This window comes from Protomyces lactucae-debilis (genome assembly GCF_002105105.1).
Source record: "Protomyces lactucae-debilis strain 12-1054 chromosome Unknown BCR37scaffold_21, whole genome shotgun sequence".
NCBI classification, from domain to species: Eukaryota; Fungi; Ascomycota; class Taphrinomycetes; order Taphrinales; family Protomycetaceae; genus Protomyces; species Protomyces lactucae-debilis.
Window position 1 is genome coordinate 184,612 of NW_024468013.1, and position 20,090 is coordinate 204,701.

Genomic DNA, 20,090 nt, shown 5'->3' on the forward strand with positions numbered 1-20,090 from the left:
TGATGCAGATGAAGAAGAAGCGTATTGGTCTTCACAAATGCCAGCTGATAGTACACACAATCCATTCGACGTCTCTGAAGAGCTAGAAGAGCCAACAGTGCGGACTGAAAGCGATCCAGAGCGCATCAAGGGACATAGGCGATTTCTGACACGTCCCACGAGTACTGGGTCTCCTGCACCGGCAGGTAGAGCCGAAGCGACTACATCAAATACACGCAGGACGAGTGCGTTCCTTGCCACCATCCATTTGGATGCTACAAGGCCTGCAACTGATGGGCATACACTTGCAAGTGATTGGTCACCTCACAAAAAGCGAACAACCAAGTTTCTTCCTGGCGGCATGGCGGAAACAGTAGCCTTGTGGATCTACCAAGCGCAGGTATCGAATGACTAAATACACATCTATCAGCTTCGTCGTCGCCTCTTCGCTTCAACCTGCGAGAGGAGATCATTCTCGTCAAAAAGCAATGATTCTCGCTTGGCTTGCCTAAGCGGCGCAGACAAGGTTACTTCATTGCGAGCTTCCTTGAATGTTGGCAGCAATCCTGGATCTTGAGCCGCGGGTGCCTCTTTGAAGTATCGATGCTCCAAGACTTCGTAAGCTGTCAACCGTTTTCGCGGATTATATTGCAATAACTCTGACAAGAGTCGCACGAGACCCGGTCTTTCGCCCTTGAAGCGCGTTGGCAGATCCTCCTTTGTCCGCAATATTGCTTGAGATGGCGGCTGATATTTGCTTGCCCATGGCAGCAGTCGGAATCCTGACCAAGTCGTTTCACTAGGCGCGCCAATTAGACCACAAATCAAGTTCATCTCCCCAGACTCGTCTTTACCCGGTAGTAAGGGTTGTGATGTGACCAACTCTGCCAAGACGCAGCCAGCAGACCACAAGTCAACAGACAAGTCATACTGTCGACTGCCCAGCAATATTTCAGGTGCTCGGTACCAGAGAGTCACGACTTGTGGTGTCATGTCTCCAGCTTCTTCACGAGCCATACCAAAATCGGCGAGTTTCAGGATGCCGCTGCGGTTTAGCAGAAGATTACTCATTTTCAAGTCACTGGCTGTCAGTACAGGCAATCTTTCGACGGCCCTTTACCGATGAATGATGCCTTGACGATGGATATACTCGAGTCCTTCAAACAACTGTATCGCCAAACATTTTACTACCTGTTAGCAGTGACCATAGCAAACATCGAACGCACCCTCTGATGGCGTGAATTGTATCTGTGCAACGTCGAATATATTGGCCAAATCCTGTACGCAGATGATAGCGATGTTGAACAGGCTGCTCAGGGTTGTTGGAGGTGTAGTTGACTTACCTGTTCGCAATACTCCATGACCATATAGATCTCGTCTAGTGCGTCACCGACTGCCACTTCGAGTACATTGACGACATTTTTATGACGAAGACTCTTGAGGATACTAATTTCCCGAAGAGCAGTGATGGGTACTGCTTGTGAGCTGGTAGTTGCACAACATCAAAAGCTTACTGCCTTCTCCCTTGTCTTGTTCAAACAGCCGAACAGACTTGAGGGCCACCGTCTCTCCGGTCTTTGTGTGACGAGCTCTATGGACGACACCATATGCTAGAGCCGTTAGAGAAACAAGCATGCAGTAGCATCGACGTACTGCCTTCGCCGAGACGATTGAGACGAGCGTACAGAGCAGAGGGCACACAATTGCCCAGTAAATCATCAGCAGATACAGAGATCACCTCTCCCGTGACACTTGTCAGCTTCATGGGCCCTGAGCTCATCTTATATTGGCATCTTGTGCAGTTGTGTTGGTTCTTCGTCCTCTGTCGCGTTTGCGCCAGAAATTCACAAACTTGCTACTCGACGACCTACATGTCGCGGAGATAGTACGCTCTCTTGAATGGCTGCTGTGGTAGATGCGCTGCCTTGTAAGCTCCTCAATTAAACGTTTCGCTGCTAACTAGCTTAGACTATGATACAGAGCCGACAGACGAAGAACGCGATGCTGTAGATGCTCTGATCGAGGCAGAATTGCCCAAAAAGCAACCGCTCCATCCATCTCTACAGGCCACAAAGGAATGGCAGCCACGTTCCAAGCTCATACAACAAGAACTGGTACGTGCTGCGTCTGGAGAAAGGCTAGCGGCGATAGACTTGACGCGCTACCAGGACTTGCAATTATCGGAAGAGACGACAGATCTGCCAGCACTCATGCGGCGTAACGTGATTGCAGTCGAGGCGATGAAGACACGGCTGGACAATCTGAGCTTGTTGAAGCAGTTTGGTGCGAATGCATGGATTTATCACGTCTTCAAGCTCGAGCAACAGCTCAAGGGACTAGAGCGTGCATTACAGGCGACTCAGCAAGAGACGGAGCAGCTCAATGCACAGCGGAAACGAGAACAGATCAAGGCAGGCGAGCGGATAGGCGATCTGACTGAGAAATGGCGAGCGACTGTCTCTGGAAATTTGGAACTGAGTGTCGCCTGTGCGATGCTCGAGGCTGAGATTGAGGTCGCCGAGACTGCATAGACAAGGCCGTCCAGACGGTCCATATCAACTTATTATCAGGCCCTGGAGCCCCTTTTTTGTAGACGATGAAATTATATTTTGAAGAATCACAGAGACGACGAACAAGAAAACACAGAGAACATCCACGCGAAAGAAGCAGCTTCTGCTCAGTTGCAGCGATGGGGACAAAGACCATGATTGAGGATCATGTCCCCAAGCGCATCAAGCACATCAAATTTGGCTGCATGGATCCAAAGGACTTGCGGCGACAGGGCGTGATTGAGCTGTCAACCAGGGAGATGTACAATATCGAAGGCGGCGAGCGCAAGCCTGTGCCAAATGGTGTCCTCGATAGGCGCATGGTGGGTGATACTGACTTTGAATGACTGAGCTAATGACAGGGAACGTCCATGAAGGATGTCTTCTGCGAAACATGTAACGAGCGCATGGCAGACTGCGTCGGTCACTTTGGTCACGTTCGACTGGCCTTGCCCGCCTTTCATATTGGCTATTTCAAGCACATCATCACATGCCTTCAAAACATCTGCAAGGATTGTTCACGCATCTTGCTGAGCGAAGACGATAGGGCGCGGTTCTTGCGACAATTGCGACGGCCTGGGATTGACAACTTGAGACGGTCAGGCATTTGCAAGGCCATCAATGAGCAGTGCAAAAAGCAACGACGTTGTGAAGGATGTAAGCACATGCAAGGTGTCATCAAGAAGGCCGGCCCTCTCAAAATCATACACGAGAGATTTCGCTACGTTGGCAAGAAGCCAAGTGAAGAGCACGAAGAATTCAAGGCATCGTTCGAAGAGGCGCTCAAATCCAATGCCGAGCTGAAACAGCACATGAGCAAAGCTCAAGATGATATGAACCCCCTCAAGGTCCTTGAACTCTTTCGGCAAGTCTCACCCAGCGATTGCGAATTGCTCGGCATGGATCCGGTAGAGGGACGCCCAGAAATGTTTTTGTGGCAATTCGTTCCTGCGCCTCCAGTCTGTATCCGTCCATCCGTCACCCAGGATGGTGGTGTCACCGAGGACGACTTGACCGTCAAGCTCACTGAAATCATCTGGACGAGTTCTCTAATTCGCGCAGCTCTTGATAAGGGCACACCCATCTCAAGTCTTATGGAACAATGGGATTACCTACAACTCAGTATCGCCATGTACATCAACAGTGACGTGCCCGGAGTGCCCATGGGTCAAGCACAGAAACCTATTCGCGGATTCTGTCAGCGTCTCAAGGGAAAGACTGGTCGATTTCGGGGCAATTTGTCCGGCAAGCGTGTCGATTTCTCAGGTCGTACAGTCATTGGACCTGACCCAAACTTGGCCATCAATCAAGTTGCCGTGCCTGAGCGCATTGCCAAAACGCTGACCTACCCTGAAAAGGTGACACTGCACAACATGGACAAGATGAAGGAAGCAGTGCTCAATGGACCAGACAAGTATCCTGGAGCCAATTTCTTGATCGGCAAAACGGATGGCTACAAAAAGTTCTTGCGGTTTAGCGATCGTCCAAAAGTCGCGAATGGCTTGAGTGTTGGGGATGTGGTTGAGCGACATGTCGTGGATGGTGATTGTATTTTGTTTAATCGTCAACCATCGCTGCACAAACTCAGTATCATGTGTCATTTCGCAAAAGTAAGACCGTGGCGGACGCTGCGACTAAACGAATGCGCTTGTGGCCCATACGGAGCTGATTTTGATGGTGACGAGATGAACTTGCATGTACCGCAGACTGAAGAGGCAAGAACGGAAGCAATGGTGCTCATGGGCGTCAAAAATAATCTTGTCACACCCAAGAATGGCGAACCCATCATTGCTGCCATTCAAGATTTTATTACGGCAAGTTTCTTGCTCTCACAAAAAGACGCCTTCTTTGATCGAGCGCGCTTCGTTCAGACCGTCAACATGATGTCGGACGCAACGATGCATTTTGACATCCCTCCGCCTGCCATTGTCAAACCCATTGCATTGTGGACGGGAAAACAGCTCTTTGGCTTACTGATGCGACCCAACAAGGCAAGCAATATCCACGTCAATCTGGAAGCGAAATGTCGATCCTACGCAGCGCCCAAAGGCACAACACCAGATATGTGTCCGAACGATGGCTACTTGGTCATTCGCGGCTCACAAGTCATGTGTGGCGTCATGGATAAATCAACTGTGGGTGATGGCAAGAAGAACTCCCTCTTCTATGTCATCCTCAAAGACTATGGACCTGACGAGGCGATTGCTGCCATGTCGCGCTTGGCGAAATTGTGTGCACGCCATCTTGGCAACCAGGGCTTTTCACTTGGCATTAATGACGTCCAAGCATCCAGCGAGCTGCGTGCCAAAAAGGACATGCTTGTTGACAAGGCATACCAAGAATGTGACGATCTGATTCGCACGATGATTGATGGCAAACTCATCACGCAAGCTGGTTGTGATGAAGAGCAAACGCTTGAAGCCAAGATTTCGGGTGTTTTGTCGAAAGTGCGTGATTCTTGCGGTGAAATTTGTATGTCTGGTTTGCCGCATACCAATGCACCCATCATCATGGCTACATGTGGTTCAAAAGGATCTAAGATCAACGTCTCTCAAATGGTCTCTTGTGTGGGTCAGCAAATTATTTCTGGTTCTCGAGTGCCGAATGGCTTTCAAGACCGGTCTTTGCCACATTTCCCAAAGAACTCCAAGAACCCACCGGCAAAGGGATTCGTGCGTAATTCCTTCTACACAGGCCTCTCACCCCCTGAATTCTTGTTTCATGCGATTTCTGGCCGTGAAGGTCTAGTGGATACGGCTGTCAAGACTGCTGAAACGGGATACATGTCGCGTCGACTGATGAAGTCTCTCGAAGACTTGTCTGCGCAATATGATGGAACCGTGCGCAATTCTTCCTCTGGTATTGTCCAATTCACATATGGTGATGACGGTCTAGATCCCACGTATCTCGAGGGCGACGGGTATCCCGTCGAATTTGTGCGAACGTGGAGTCATTGCCAGAACCTAGCGTCTGCTAGTACAGAGCGCCGCCTGATGCCGTTTGAGATTGTATCCATTGCATCACAGAAATTGCGCGAAAAGGCATTCAAGAGCTGTACAGCAGACTTTTTGACGTCTGTCAAGGATTTTGTTGTTAACCGGGTTGCTCAAAAGCTGACGGCCATCAGGAAGGAACGTGGGTTGGAACCTTACGATAAGGCACCTGAAGGGTACAATGCTCGCAAAGCGCTGAATTTCGACAAGAATGCACCCATTGAAAGTGTTCACACGGTGCACAATATTCTGCATGTGACTAGGTCGCAGCTTGTTGACTTTCTCAAGATTTGCCTGCACAAGTATACGATTGCCAAGGTGGAGCCTGGAACAGCTGTTGGTGCTGTTGGTGCGCAATCTATCGGTGAGCCAGGTACGCAAATGACGCTCAAGACATTCCACTTTGCTGGTGTTGCAAGTATGAACATCACCCTTGGTGTGCCGCGTATCAAGGAAATTATCAATGCCGCGAAGAATATCTCGACCCCCATCATCACCTGCAAACTCGTGAATGAAAAGGACGAGCGTTCTGCTCGTGTGGTCAAGGGTCGTGTTGAAAAGACACACTTGGAGGACATCATTTCCTTTGTTGAGGAAGTGTACACGCAAACAAATAGCTTTGTGCGCTTGCAAGTCAATTGGGAGACTGTCACGAAACTGCAGCTTGAGATTACGCTGGATGAGATTCGCTTGGCAATTAGTTCAGCGCCAAAGCTTAAAATCAAAGCACATCGTGTGACGCAGCTAGGCAACAATGAGATTCGTGTCTATGTCGAGCAAGATGATTTGCACGGTGACAAGGAATACAAGGAAATTTACTACAAGCTGCAATGGCTCAAACGCGTCTTGCCAAAGATTGTCTGCAAGGGCATCACAAGCATCAACCGTGCCGTCATCAATGAAACGAGTGTCGGCAGCAAGGAATTGCTTGTTGAGGGGTACGGACTGAAGGACGTCATGTGCATTGAAGGTGTGGTTGGCACCAAGACCAAGACAAATCACATCATTGAGATGAAGTCTGTCCTTGGTATTGAAGCTGCGCGTGCGTCCATCATCACGGAAGTCTCAACAGTCATGAAGTCGCATGGCATGAATGTCGACCCACGGCACATCATGCTGCTGGGTGATGTGATGACTTATAAAGGTGAGATTTTGGGCATCACGCGATTTGGCATTGCCAAGATGAAGGACAGCGTATTGATGTTGGCGAGTTTTGAAAAAACGACGGATCACCTGTTTGATGCTGCTGCCCGGCTGGCACAGGATGCGATTGAGGGTGTCAGTGAGTGCATTATTCTTGGCGTCACTGCACCTGTGGGCACTGGAGCATTCAAGTTGGTCAAGGAGTGTAAGCAGGAGCACACGGCGAAGAAGCTTTGGTTCGACTTGGATGAGTTGCACCGGAAGGCGTAGCAGTAGCAGCAGTATGATAGCAAACATGATGACATACAGTCCAGCTGGAGCGTTGAATTTGATTTCGTGAAGTTGAAAGTGACGCGCAGGGAGACACGCAACGAAGCAAAGGCCACAGAGCAGCAGCAGCAACATCCAGGCAGCAGCACTCTCCATCCTTCTCACCTGCCCTCGACACACCTGCACTCACTCAGCAGATCCTCAAGCAGAACAAAGACAAGAAGACAACACTCACCATCCACGCTAGATCCCCATCATGTCTGTGACGCTCGATGTACGCCATACTCCCCAACCCTGCACCGAGTGCACGCTGACCTGTCCCTGCAGACCCAGGAACTTGCCCAGAAGCTGCAAGAGACGGCTATTGTGGACGCAGCAACCAAGGAAACACAGACACCTGCGAGCAAGGACCCTAGTCCTATTGACGAGTCGCACAGAGTGTATGTGGGTAACTTGAGCTACGCTACCACTGAAGGTATCAACTTCCATCCAGCACGCTGCATGAGAAAAGCATGCTAACAAGACTCAGGGGAGCTCAAGGATCTGTTTGCTCAGGCAGGAGAGATGTAAGTGACTCGCAACACTAGAAAGACACAACTTGAAACCAGTACTAACACATGCACCAGTGCCAGTATCGCCATCCCTGCACGTCGCAACTTTCGTCACAAATCAACTCGTCCTGCTGGTATTGCCTTCATTGGCTACAAGACGGATGAAGAGGCACACAAGGCGATTGAGTCACTTCATGGGAAGGAATTGGGTGAACGCACGATTTCTGTCAAGTTGGCACGACCTTTAAGTGAACGCAAGCCTCGACAGCCACGCGCTCCCAAGGTTCGATTCTCATCTAGCTGTTCTATTGGTTTACTAATACTCAGACTGAGAAGAGCGATGAGACGGACAAGTCTGCAGCTGAGAGTGAGGACAAGGCAGATGTCAATATGCCAGGTCAAGTGGAAGGTCTGGATGAAGGCAAGACTGCAGAGGGTGCTACTTCCACCCCTGCCAAGAAGAAGAAGCCTCGAAAGACTAAAACCAAGAAGACACCTGCTGCCACAACCGAGGGTGAGTCTGAGGAGAGCACCCAGAGTGATGCCAAGAAGGAAAATGGTACAACGACGCCTACGGAAGGTGCTACACCCAAAGATGGATCAAAGGAGGATAAGTCACAGACGTCTGCTAGGTCTCCAAGGAATGCGAGGCAGATTCGTCAGAAGAGGGCATCCTCTCGACTGAATGCTGGCATCCCATCTGAGAAGACTCTCTTTGTGTATGGCTTGACACCTGAAATGACGAGCGAGCAGGTATGTGTCTGCTTCACCTTGCTGCAAGACTAATCAATCTAGTTGAAGGATCTCTTCAAAGAGCATGAGCCAACCGGTGCTCAGATTGCTTTGCGTGATGTCCCCACCTGGCTCATCAAGAAGATGGCTGAACAAGGTCAACAGCGTCTTGGTCGTGGCTTTGGTTTCGTCTCATTTGCTGATAAGCAACACCAGCAGTCGGCACTGGAAGCAATGAATGGTTACAAGCACAATGATCGCGAATTGGCAGTCAAGGTGGCTATGGATGCACCTCCTAGAGCCAGCAAGACTGCTGTTGCTGCTGAGAGTGCTACGGCTGAGAAGGTCGGTGAGAAGGTTGAAGCTGCCACGACTGCCCAAGCAGAGAGTAAGACTGAGAGCAAGGAAGAGACCAAGAATGAAGAGAAGGAGGATGACACGGATGATGTCAAGACAGTGAAGGAGACTGTCCAAACGAAAGCAGCCGAGACTGAAACCTCTTCGGCTGCTGAAACGCCCGGCACAAAGCAGGATGACTAGGCTCCCGTCTTTGGTCAATCCCCCACGACACACGCAAAATGCATCATCATCGTTTTCCATCATCTCATTTCTTTTACTACGAACGTCTCTTTGTTTCACATTGTTTTGCTTGGCACCCCTGACTGTCTCTTACAAAGGCAGAGTCTCTCCTTTTCTCCATCTCATCATTACCTAGCTAGCTTGCCATAAGAAAAATAAGGTGATACCTTTTCCTTTTCCTTACTCGTAAAGGAAGCCAGCCGCAGTAGCCTCCATATCATGACGCGCCAAACTCGCCTCGAATCCTCCACTAGCAGCTCCTCGTGCAAGTCCACTCCTAACGCCACCAACAGATCCACGCGTCTTGGCAACATCACTTGCGAGGGTTCGCATTTGTGTACTCAAGGCCATCATATCACTTAGTAATGTTACCAGCGCCACTTCTCTCGCCGTTTCTTCCTGTTCAGTCTGTAGTGTCGCATCGTTAGGTACGTGCGCTGATTCTGGCAATCGTACAAGAATGGCATTCAAGCGTTGTAAGATACCTGGATCACCTGACAATGTCCCCTGCTGAACAGCATCCACATACCTGTGAAGTAGCTGTAGCCGCGTTCTAAGGACCTGTAATGCATTTTCTTGTGTGATGAGGAATGTACAATCACTCTCTTCGGATGGCGTCAAAATGACATCTGGCACTTGTTTGGAGCGTGTTGCCTCAGAGGCTTCTTCTTTTTTTCCTTGCAGCGTTGCATTGGCAGCGCGAGACACATGATCAACAGCAATACGTTCAGCTTCGTGTGTCACAAGTCGCCATTTGAGACTGCGTATGCTTGTCGTGTCTGTGGGGTCCAGCACTTTTAGAGGGATCTCTGTACCGCTTGCACCAGATTGAAGGGCGGCTGTATCGAGTAGCAGCAAGAGTGAGCAGGTCTCATACTCTGCTTTGACTGCTGCGTGGAAAGTAGATAGAGCGGCAGTCATGCCACTGTTGCTTGCTGCGACAAAGACACCGACTGGTTCTAGCGTTGGAAAGGTCTGCTTGTCTAGAAACATGTCAGCCAACGATACATCCTAGGGCGGTCCTCACATAGCTCAACTTGGGTCTTTAGAAATGCAGAATCAAGCGTTGTTGTAGCTTGTTTGAGAGCAAAGCTGTTCTCAATGGTCATGAGCTGGCCATGTAAGGTACCAAGACATACTCCAATGCATGGATCGCGACTTGCTTGTGCCTGCAGCCGTACGTGGAAATCGCTAATGTTGAGCAAGACAAGTGGGTGTATGGCGATATCCAGCTGTGTAGATGAAGCCATTTCTTTGATGAAGGCCCTCTTGGGCCCTGAGCTGTATTGATCAAGTGCACTAGTAGCCAGACTGTAGTATAGTATGTACTCGATGTCGCGTCGTGTTGAGCGTGCGAGATTGGAGCAAGAGCACAAAACTGCAGCGAGCGCCTCTTCCTCCTCTCCATCATTATACATCTGCTCTCCATACTGGACCCAGTCATCCTTCTCTCATTGCGCACAAGGAGAGGCACGCAAGTGATTCCTCTGAGTCCTCGTGTTTCTGTCATCCTGGTCTCTCGAAAGGGATTGACCGGGGAAACGATAGTTTCGCCTGCTTGACTCTTGGCTGGACCCTTGTATAAGGGCCGTAGACTGACGTTGCTTCTCTTTAATCACTCTGCTTACTGAGGCGGCCACATAAGGGGCGTTTTGCTCTTTCTGGTTCGCATTCTACCAGTACGGAGTTTCTCGAGATATCTACAGACTTTACTGTGTACATATACATAAATATACTGTTGAATCTATTGTGCTTGGCCAAGGACTTGTGTGAGTTCTTCATCAAGTTGTTCTTGCCGCAACAAACCAATCGTCGTCCGCCTATTACGTCTTGCCTTTCGTGCACGAATCGGTGTTGCATCTTGATCCACCAAGGGTACCTGCATATCCAGGCCCATCAACCTTGCATCCACCTTGACTGTTGACAACGCACCTCGCATCGTACCCATCTTACCATTCTCCTGACCAATCACCAACGGTGTCTTTGCCATGGCTCGCAACAATGTTGCTGGTTGTGCCGTGTTGATTTTCGCGCGTGGTGTTTCTTGCAAGATGCTAGAACTTGCTGCAATGGCTGCATCGACTTTACTCAGCTGTTCCACACCGTCACTCAGGATGTCGTCTGGGTTGTTGGGTTTCGCTGCTTGTCCGGTAGACAGCACAGATGCAGTGAGTCCCTTGAGAACACTCCGTGCCGCTGACCATTCCGTCTCAATTTGTTGCAGTCGCAAAGACAACTCGCTAATGCGAATATCTCTACGCTCGACTTCTTCGAGTGGAACGTAATTTGGCATTTCCAGCATACTGCGCAATGCAGTCAATCGAACCTGTAGCTGAGCTTCAAGCATAATGATACTTTGTGCCACCGATCGTACAAGCGGCGCTGCAGCATCTTCAGCCTCTTCAAGCGGGACAAGACTTTCAAGCGATGCAAGAGTCGCTTGTAGTAATTCAGCTAGGGCATCATTCTCCTGTGCGACTTCTTGAACCATGGTGGTGAGTTGCTGCTCTGATTCAGCTTGTAGCTGTAATGCAGCACGCGTATCGTGCTGCATGGGTTGTGCCCTAACACTACCGGATCCGTGGATTCGCATGAGACCGGTCAGTTTACCGCCACGACGACTACCTTGTAGGTTCGTGCTCGACAAGGCCCCATCAAGAAATTGTTCCTTGAGCCGTGCAATTTGTAGATCCCGCTTGCGCAAGTCATTTGCCATCTGTGTTTTGATGTGCTGCAGAGCCAGTGAAACGCGTGATAACTGATCCTTCTGCAACTTCGTCTCCCTTATCGCACCGGCCGTCTCTTGCTTTGCAGCAGCCAAATGGTTCTTGGCAACACCAGCAGCTTGTTCAAGCTGTGCGACACGCGAGGTTAATTTATCATTTTGTTGGCGTAGAGACTCCAAATCTCCCGCATCTTGCCTGACGCGTGTTGTGAGTCGTTCACGCTGTAACTCTTCCCACTCACTACGCTTGAGAAAGTCATACACCAAGTTGATGACGGTGGGCGCGTCTGCTGAATTGAATTTGAGGGCGGCAGAGGCATCGCGTACGAAACCTCGAGCGTAGAGGGACGTGTTGATGTATGAGCGTGATTGAGCAATATTGGCATCATCGCAGAAGCGCGTCTTGCCAAAGGGCGGAGCGGACATGGCTGCAGACAGAGAGAGTGTAGATTGGTCTACTTTGGTCTGCTTCGTCTTGGATGTTTTTGTTTTCGTTTGCGGAAATCAAAGGAAATTGGGAAATGGCAACGGGATTGATACAGTCACAACTAGCTCTCTTCTCTACATCGCCTCCAACCGACGCAAACACTCCTCTGCACTCCATCGCTCCTCGGGCTTCTTGCAACATAATCCTTGTACAATCTCCAAGACACGCGGCACCAATCTGCCTTGATTCTGGGCATACCGAACAGGATTCCCAGACTGTGCCATCATGACACTCTCAATCCCATTTCTAGCACCAGCATAAGGTTGCTCTCCCGTAGCCAGGCACAGTAGTGTCACACCTAACGCAAAGCAATCTGAGGCTGTTGTTGAACCGCCTGCGTCCATTCGTAGCAGTTCAGGCGCAGTTGTATAGTGTGTCCCTGCGATACCCCCCGTCTGCTTATCCGCTGCAAAAGGAGAAGTGGGATCCGTACTCGTCGCTGCTTCAAAATCAGTAAGCTTCAGCGTTCGTTCGTCTCCTGATCCAAATACCAAGAAGTTTTCAGGTTTGATGTCGCCATGCACGAAGCCAATACTGTGCAAGTAAGCGACAGAGGACGCTGCAGAGAGCGCTAACGCTCGCCATCCAACTTCCCCAAAGACTGGTGCATCACGCGCTGCTTCAGTCCTTGCCTCTTCAATCAAACGCCACAAATCAGACTGTGCCCGCTCGAGCAACAACAACGGCGCCTTGTCATCTTCCTTGAGCGCAACAAATCCAGTCAAGTACTTTTGCGCTAGAGGATGTCTGTGTAGATGCTGTAGAACACCCGCTTCCCTGTATAATGCAGCGATCGCCATTTTACTCCTTGGACTTTTCGCAGCGACAGTGTGTCCTGCATACTGCGCTTCCCTCACTGTTGCTTGTGCGCCTTCACCCAAGACTGCGCCGAGCTCAAGCTTCTCCACACAAGGCGTTGAGGCTGCTTCAGCATCCAGAGAGGCCAGGTATTTGTGAATCTCCAAACTCACAACACGTCGATGGTGCTGCGCTTCTTCCCTTTTTTGCTGTAACTGCTGTTGTGCACGCGCCGGGGAGGGATGTGAGACCCAAGAGGTACTGGATAGTTCAGGGGAGGGTTGAGAGGAGGTATCGCTGTATGCGCTTGGACTACCACACTGATAATTGTTGTTAATTTTGGAAGAAGACATGGATGCTGGTGTTGTTGGTGTAGGGTGCGTTGCTATGTGTAGTCTCTGGAGAGGAGGGCAGACATCGGCGTCTTCTGCTTGCTCCATGGATGTGTTTGGTGAGTGTCGATGTGTCTGGATGAGTGAAGTTGACCAAAATTTAAGACTTCAGGAACGACTCCCGATGACTAAATTGACTACATGTATATAGTGTAAGGTGTCTACAGACAGGTGACTATGACAGTATAGGATGGTTGAGGCAGAGATAGATGGAACAACATTGCATTTGGATTGAGACACGACGCGACTATGATACGCAGCATACGAGAGATACATGCCGCAAAGAGAAGATGGGAAAACAGAGCACATACCAACCTGACTAGTGATAGCCAACACCCACACGCCATCGGTCTTCATCATTATTCGAAGCAGACCCACGCCTAGCAGTCGGTGCAGCAAATGGTAAACTTGGCTCTCGCAAACCACCACTACCACCACCTTGTTGCAACGCCGCTAATCCAGCAGATTGATGCGTCGGCATGGCTGCCCGAACAAAGGGTTGTCCAGCACCACTCGGTGAACGTGTTGAAAAGTTTTGCACAGCAGGTGAACGGCGACCGTCCGCTGAGACAGGAGATCCATAGTACCCTTGTCCCACAATCCCCGGAGAATGCGTACGAACCACAGGACTCGCGGGGTTGTAGCGGGCGTATGCCAGATTTTGTCCAGAATGGTTGCTGTGGTAAGAGGCATTATCGTGATCTGCAACGCCGCGTGTGGGTGCAAACAATGCTTCATGCTCACCACTCGGTGAGGCTGGCATGAAACTCGTATTGAGCATTCCTGGTTTCACCAAAGAACTACTGGATCCTGCAAAAGTCGTATGACTCGACATTTCCTTGCTGTACTCATCCACGATATCGCTCTCGCTAAACATCTCCTTACGACCAGCACTACCGGACCTGGAGGATTCAGAGGGGATATGGTCGAGTTCGGTGGTGCTGTCGAGGTTGATTTTGGATTTGAGGTAGCTGTTGCGTTCGTCCTTCATGCGCTGGTAACGGATATCTGGGTTCTTTGCAAAGAGCGCATAGCAGCAGGAGCAGATGATCATAATCAGCAAGATGGTTGCAAAGATGGCGTTGAGGACAAAGAAGATGACACCCATAGCGCCGCGAACGATACCCTTGAGCTTAAAGACATCCGTCAGGAAGAGGATGATGATGGCGTTGAGAGCATTGACACTGACAATGGCGTAATTGAAGATGTTGGTTCGTTTATCCATAAAAGGCTTGATGATGACGACCATCAAGAAGTAGATGACTTCAATGGCAAGGAGCGCACCTGCCTGGAAGTATTGTGATCCTTGGCCTGCACCGGCAATGATACCCTTGAGCAAGAGATAAGCGAGCAAGGGAATCACAAACCAATACACAGCAGCGCGGAACTGCACATACAGGAATCCCCATCGTGAGAGCTGCTTTGGGTCACTGAAGAGGATATACGCTGCATTCTTGTGCAACTCGAGAGATCGTCGTGCAAGGCGAACAACGCGAAACGCAGCATAACCCAGTAATCCAGACATGACCACGAGAATGGCAATGGCCAACACGACACAACCAGCAGAATGACGAACAGTCAGTTCCCAAACACACAAGAGTGTGACGGCCGGGTAGGAGACGAGGACGAGTCTGAAAATCATCCCCTTCAGGACAATCTTCCAGCCTTGACGAAACTCGATAAACTTGTCTTGCGAGAGCTTGCCCTTGCGTGTCAATAACGTGATGATACCCTTGAACAGCAGTAGTGCAAGAACAGCCACACCAATGAGGATCATGTACCAGGAAATACCTGTAATGAAGAGATTGGTGTCTTCGATGCCGGCGACATAAGCAAGTCGATCAATACCAGAAAGCACGTCGACGTTGGCAGATGGGTCTTTTGCAACAGCACGCTTAGCAAGCGACGAACCGACATCTCTGCTCATGAGCGAGTCCATAATGACATCCCGCTTCGACAGCACAATGGTCAACAATTTGCCGCTGTTGAGGAACGTGGATGGTGAGCCGCCAGAAGACTTGATGTACCAGGTAAAGATATCCTGCATCCAACCCACATTGATGATACCAAGTGACCAAGCAAAGTTTTGAGTCCAACTGCGGACAATGGGCGGGTACGTGACTGCAAGTGTGCCAACAATGGCTTGACCTTGGAAATAGAGCAAAAGTGCAACGGCATTGGTAGCGACGTGAGCGGCTGCATTTGGATGCGAGAGACCACTCACAATAATCGAAACGAGGAGTGCAATAGCGGCAATACCAGCCGTTACCCAAGCAACAGCTTCGACGTCCACAGAGCGGCCATTTGTGATATCGGCACGAAGACAAGCGACTTGCTTGCCTGTTGCCGTGTCATTAATGACAACCTTGACCCACGCATCCACATCAGGCACGGTGAAGGCAATGCCTGGGATTTGGCCAATCACATCACTACCCACCTTGACATTGCCACTAGGGTTGATGTTTCCGGCTTCAACGGGACAGAGCTGATCGATATCGCTTTCGCAAGGATCGATGGTGCGTTGAACAACTCGTAGACCGTACGCATAGACTTCGAGGTAGACGACGACGTTTCCGGAGATGATACTTTTAGCAGTGATACTGAAGGAGAGGGTATTGTTGTTTGGTGTGAAGACGACGTTAAATTCGGTCGCAGAGAGGCCCGAGTTGTCCATGCATGTTTGCAAGGCACTCGTCGAGAGTTGTCTTTCGGGGCCAAGGGCGAAGGTACTGCTGGTGAGGCAGAAGAGGAATAAGAGGGCCTGTGAAAGGAGGCGTGTCGCTATCCGCATGTTGGCAGCAGGTGTGATGTTTCAAGTCGCGGCCAGGGAACTTATGTGAGTCTCAAGATTGAGTCTGTAGATAGACGCTTAGAAAGCAGAAGAGGAGATCGCCTCTGGTCGTCTTTTTCAAGCTTTCGTAATTCAGCAGGTGAAGTGTGAGCGCGAGTGGGTGAAAGAGCGGCGGATAGTCGGAGGGAGGTAGCCGGAGATGAGGCCCGGTGTGTGAGGGTAAGGGCGGGTGTTGCGCGTGTGTGCGCTGTGTGTGCCGGGCGAGTGTTGGGTGGAATGGAGGGGGCGTGTTGCTTGGGTTGTGTGTGTTGATGAGATTTTGTGTGTGCGGGCAGGGGCAGCGAGCAGGAGAAAGCGCAGCAGCAGCAGCAGACTTACTTCACTTGGCTCCTCTGCGCTGTAATTTGCAATTTTGCTCATTCACTCGCTGCAGCTGGGCCACTCCTGCCGACTCCTGCTCAGTCACTCTGAGGCAGGAATAGAACAAGCACGTGACTACAGAGCTCATCCTATACTATCTATAGAGTGTACGCCAGACATTGCTGCAGCATTCTTGCACCCTCGTCATGACCAGAGAACCAGTGCCTACTCTTCAATCGTCACCTGCGATGGACTGCAAAGATACCAGTCGTGCTTTGAATGTATCGCTTGTTTTTGACTGAGCTGTCTAGATCTGTACCTGCTGCACATTGAAAGTGCCCATTGGATCACTAAGGGCCTGAGGCTCTGAGGCTCGATTCACATGCCCACAGCAGGAGGACCTGAGAACAGTGAGGAGACTCAGGAGACGCCTGTAGCTATTTGGACTTTTGGCTCGCACGACAGCCACAATGCAAATGACATTGGAAGATCCTCTGGCTCCATTGCAACTTGAGCTTGACAACCTTCACTAGATACTGTGGCTTCCTTGTCTTAGGATTGATTCGTCGCTTGTCCCTGTCAAAGCTACGACAAACAATCATGACCCATTTAGGAGGCGCGCGCTGTACATCACGAGCAGCACGACACTCGCGCTCAATCTCCTGTGAGCCTCCGCAAGGAAGGGAGATCCAGGAGAGTGCCTGAAGAACGCGATGTGAATTTGCGGCCATGATCATAGGCGCATCTTCCTGCCGCCGTCCTGCCGCAAGCTCAACACTCGACCCTGTTGCTGGACTGCAGCGTGTTCTTCTTCCTCACAAGTCAACGGCAATGCTCCTCCACTCTGCTGGGTTCCTACTGTCATCTATCTCTGCAACAACGATCCCTTTTGGCTTCAAGAAGACCGACTCCGTTACAGTTTCAACAGACAGCGCTCTCTCAGGTAAACGAAGTCTCGATGAGACAAGGAGCTGACAATGCACAGTTTCTGCCCAAGTATCCGGGACCAGTAGTACTTCTGTGAACGCTGCGGTCGACGGTACCGATGGTCGCACTCTGGTCACAACAACGACCAGTACCTTCAACCTGAGTACGGTCGTGCCTGTCGTTATCAAAATTGGCACGAAACTCACAACCATTCTACAAGCACCAGCTTACACGCAAAATTCATATGCGTCCATTGAAGACCAGCCTGCATGGGTCAATTCGCAAACCATCGCTGTCCTCGCGCCTGTCATTCCCGGATTCATCAACACCAGCGACCCTATTCACTATGAGCCTTCCATTCAAAAGACTATCCAGTATGCCACTACCCCGAATGGCGCCACTGCTCAACGCGACTTCTCCAATATCGAGCTCGACTTCCATCACCCTGCAGTGGTGATTGATCATACAGACTATATCCAGGCTTCCTATGTGAATCCGAATGTGATGGAGTTGCATTTCACCAACGAGCAAGCTGTCCAATACGCTGCCACGCAATGGCTTCCCGCTGGACAAGCTGCAGTGGTGCTTGTTACATTCTTGCCTGGCTCCGCAGACTATAAGCTGGGAGGCAATACGTATTTCACTGCCGTCAGTATTGCCTGCAATATACAGCAGCTCAAGTGCACAGCACAAGGTATCGACGGCGGGGTAGAATCAGCAGTGAAGCACTTTAGTGCGGAATTTGGCAAGGACGAGGTTCCCCAGGACTCAAACTCAGAGACGGATTCGCAAGGACTGGGCAGATCAAAACCTGTTGTCTCAACCAATGGCCTTCCCGCATGTGCTTTCGGAGACGACTTTGATGAATGTCTTGATCGTCAATTGGGCTACATCACCCTCAAAAAGCATCTCGCGGCTGGTGTCGATAAGACCGTGACCGGTGCGACACGCAACGACAAGAGCCACCCTGCCGACAAGCGACATTCAGCGAAACGAAAAATGATTTCCAATTACAAGAAGTCTCGTCGAAACAAGAAGTTTCGCTCGTTGTTGAAAAAGGTCTTCCGCAGCATCAAGAACGCCATGCAGAAAAACGTCATCGAGCCAGTCAGGAAACCGGTGCAATTAGTGCAGAACGCAATTCAGGAGTCTACAACAATTAACAAGACTTTGAAGACAAAAACGTCATTTCAATTTCCTTCCACCCATTATTCGTACGACAAATCGCCTTTCAATGGCAAGGCCATCTCCATTGTGCAAGATGATGACTTGAGCGCATGGTGTGTAGACTGTTCCACCTCAGGCTCCGTTTCAATCTCTGGTCGCCTTGCTGCTAACCTCATTGACGGCTTTACACAGGCATATATCAGCCTAAATGGCAGCATTGCTGCGGAGGTCAATCTCGGCATAGACGCCAAGGGACCACTCACAAAGACTTACAAGAAGCAGCTTGCTGAAATCGGTGTTCCTGGACTCAGTGTGCAGCCCTTTTACCGCGTTGGTCCAGCTTTGGTCTTTGAGGTCGAAGCAGACCTTGGACTTGAGTTGCAAAGTCAGTTCTTGGCCGGTGCTCGCGTCGAAATCAACAACTTTGAAGCTCGTGTTGATGCTCTTCATTCGAGCAAGAGCTTTGGGCGCAATGTTTCGCCAGTCCTAACCAAGCGCTTCGAGGCGAAGGGTCAAGTGAAGGGATCTGTGGATATTGGTCTACCAGTCAGTATTGCATTCGGCATTGACGTCTTCAGCGGAAAGTTCAAGCGCGACATTGCTCTAGTTGACCAGCCAGGTGTCCATTGGGATGCTGCCATTGCCTTGTATGCTTCTGCCACTGAAGCGCCAAGACTTGTTACCATCAATGGCTGTAAAGGTGTCGACACGAACGTTAATCTCTTCAACAAGGTCTATGCGGTCGTTGGCACCATCAACTATCCTATCTTTGACTTTGCAGTCCCTGTCGCTGAGTCCTGTTTCGAAATCGCAGGCGTTCAGGATGCGCCATCCAGTGCAACTGTGCAGCAAGAAGCACCAAATACACCATTCTCAGCCAATCCTGCTGAGGCGACTCCAACATCCACGGCGGACGGTAGCGGCACGGTCATGGTCGGCCAGCTTGAACATCTCACAACCTTCAATTCAAGCGATTCTCTTGATGGCTACGCTGTACCCACCGACCTTCTCAGCAAAGCTCCAATCTCGTCGGCAGCAGCTGGTGTCAATCTCACTGACCATGAAGTACTCGTTCGCATCGTCAACAAGGATAACCAGCTTTTATGGCTCAGCGATCCGGATGGCAATTTTTACCTGGCGGAGATGTCCAAGGCTGATGAAAGTACCGGGCTCATTGACTTCATCTCGCACGACGAAGCGCTTGTCTTTGCCAATCCACGAGAGCAAGACATGTTCTTCTACGACGACGAGATGAACAAGCTCGGTGTTTCTCGACTCAGGACAAACATCGATTCCCTGACTCCCAAAACGGCAACTCTTCTGAGCTTTCAGTCCATCGACTATGGCGATGATTCATCGGCTATCGGTGCCTTTGACCATCAGCAAAACATGTTCTATGTCATGACATGCGACATCCCGTCTCGAGGGACGATGCTCTTTGTGGCAAAAGACCCAACGTCTGGTGCAAAGACACTGATGAGTGATGCCGTGCAAAACAGCATCACGGGAGGCAAAGTCACCGACTGCTACCATCTCGACTATTCGCTTGTTAAGGCTACGGACGTCTGATGTCTTTGTCAAGTCCGTCGGGCACATATCTAATCAATTTTCTCAAGCTTCTCCGTACATATCCTTCATGATCTATCT

General features: G+C 50.3%; 9 protein-coding genes across 9 annotated transcripts; 4 read left to right on the plus strand and 5 right to left on the minus strand.

The window, feature by feature from the left end:
- Positions 1-405: 405 nt before the first annotated feature.
- On the minus strand, positions 406-1,744 carry BCR37DRAFT_351298 (putative CDK10, cyclin-dependent kinase 10; the record flags this gene model as incomplete). Its single annotated transcript, XM_040868061.1, has 6 exons — positions 406-1,060; positions 1,100-1,166; positions 1,206-1,257; positions 1,323-1,453; positions 1,494-1,589; positions 1,633-1,744. The coding sequence occupies 6 exons, from the start codon at positions 1,742-1,744 to the stop codon at positions 406-408; spliced, it is 1,113 nt and encodes a 370-aa protein (XP_040722877.1).
- A 79-nt stretch (positions 1,745-1,823) lies between these two features.
- BCR37DRAFT_371410 (Pre-mRNA-splicing factor SPF27) lies at positions 1,824-2,598 on the plus strand. The gene is made up of 2 exons (XM_040868346.1): positions 1,824-1,906; positions 1,948-2,598. The coding sequence occupies exons 1-2, from the start codon at positions 1,879-1,881 to the stop codon at positions 2,508-2,510; spliced, it is 591 nt and encodes a 196-aa protein (XP_040722878.1). The 5' UTR covers positions 1,824-1,878; the 3' UTR covers positions 2,511-2,598.
- A 10-nt stretch (positions 2,599-2,608) lies between these two features.
- On the plus strand, positions 2,609-7,001 carry BCR37DRAFT_400722 (RNA polymerase III largest subunit Rpc1). The gene is made up of 2 exons (XM_040871817.1): positions 2,609-2,851; positions 2,891-7,001. Exons 1-2 carry the CDS (start codon positions 2,669-2,671, stop codon positions 6,932-6,934), a joined length of 4,227 nt encoding a protein of 1,408 aa, XP_040722879.1. The 5' UTR covers positions 2,609-2,668; the 3' UTR covers positions 6,935-7,001.
- A 29-nt stretch (positions 7,002-7,030) lies between these two features.
- On the plus strand, positions 7,031-8,968 carry BCR37DRAFT_361547 (uncharacterized protein). The gene is made up of 6 exons (XM_040868230.1): positions 7,031-7,208; positions 7,262-7,409; positions 7,464-7,500; positions 7,561-7,768; positions 7,813-8,238; positions 8,281-8,968. The coding sequence occupies exons 1-6, from the start codon at positions 7,191-7,193 to the stop codon at positions 8,755-8,757; spliced, it is 1,314 nt and encodes a 437-aa protein (XP_040722880.1). The 5' UTR covers positions 7,031-7,190; the 3' UTR covers positions 8,758-8,968.
- BCR37DRAFT_383047 (uncharacterized protein) lies at positions 8,809-10,132 on the minus strand. The gene is made up of 2 exons (XM_040870000.1): positions 9,824-10,132; positions 8,809-9,779 (listed from the first exon to the last, which is right to left on the minus strand). The coding sequence occupies exons 1-2, from the start codon at positions 10,044-10,046 to the stop codon at positions 8,977-8,979; spliced, it is 1,026 nt and encodes a 341-aa protein (XP_040722881.1). The 5' UTR covers positions 10,047-10,132; the 3' UTR covers positions 8,809-8,976.
- A 69-nt stretch (positions 10,133-10,201) lies between these two features.
- Positions 10,202-12,000, minus strand: BCR37DRAFT_159938 (Afadin and alpha-actinin-binding-domain-containing protein). Its single transcript, XM_040866158.1, has one exon. The coding sequence runs from the start codon at positions 11,945-11,947 to the stop codon at positions 10,541-10,543; it is 1,407 nt and encodes a 468-aa protein (XP_040722882.1). The 5' UTR covers positions 11,948-12,000; the 3' UTR covers positions 10,202-10,540.
- Positions 12,001-12,042: 42 nt separating this feature from the next.
- BCR37DRAFT_383049 (kinase-like domain-containing protein) lies at positions 12,043-13,268 on the minus strand. The gene has a single exon (XM_040870001.1). The coding sequence runs from the start codon at positions 13,244-13,246 to the stop codon at positions 12,083-12,085; it is 1,164 nt and encodes a 387-aa protein (XP_040722883.1). The 5' UTR covers positions 13,247-13,268; the 3' UTR covers positions 12,043-12,082.
- A 100-nt stretch (positions 13,269-13,368) lies between these two features.
- BCR37DRAFT_383050 (uncharacterized protein) lies at positions 13,369-16,319 on the minus strand. The gene has a single exon (XM_040870002.1). The coding sequence runs from the start codon at positions 15,987-15,989 to the stop codon at positions 13,518-13,520; it is 2,472 nt and encodes an 823-aa protein (XP_040722884.1). The 5' UTR covers positions 15,990-16,319; the 3' UTR covers positions 13,369-13,517.
- An 861-nt stretch (positions 16,320-17,180) lies between these two features.
- On the plus strand, positions 17,181-20,012 carry BCR37DRAFT_395126 (uncharacterized protein; the record flags this gene model as incomplete). Its single annotated transcript, XM_040871580.1, has 2 exons — positions 17,181-17,292; positions 17,335-20,012. 2 exons carry the CDS (start codon positions 17,181-17,183, stop codon positions 20,010-20,012), a joined length of 2,790 nt encoding a protein of 929 aa, XP_040722885.1.
- Positions 20,013-20,090: the final 78 nt, after the last annotated feature.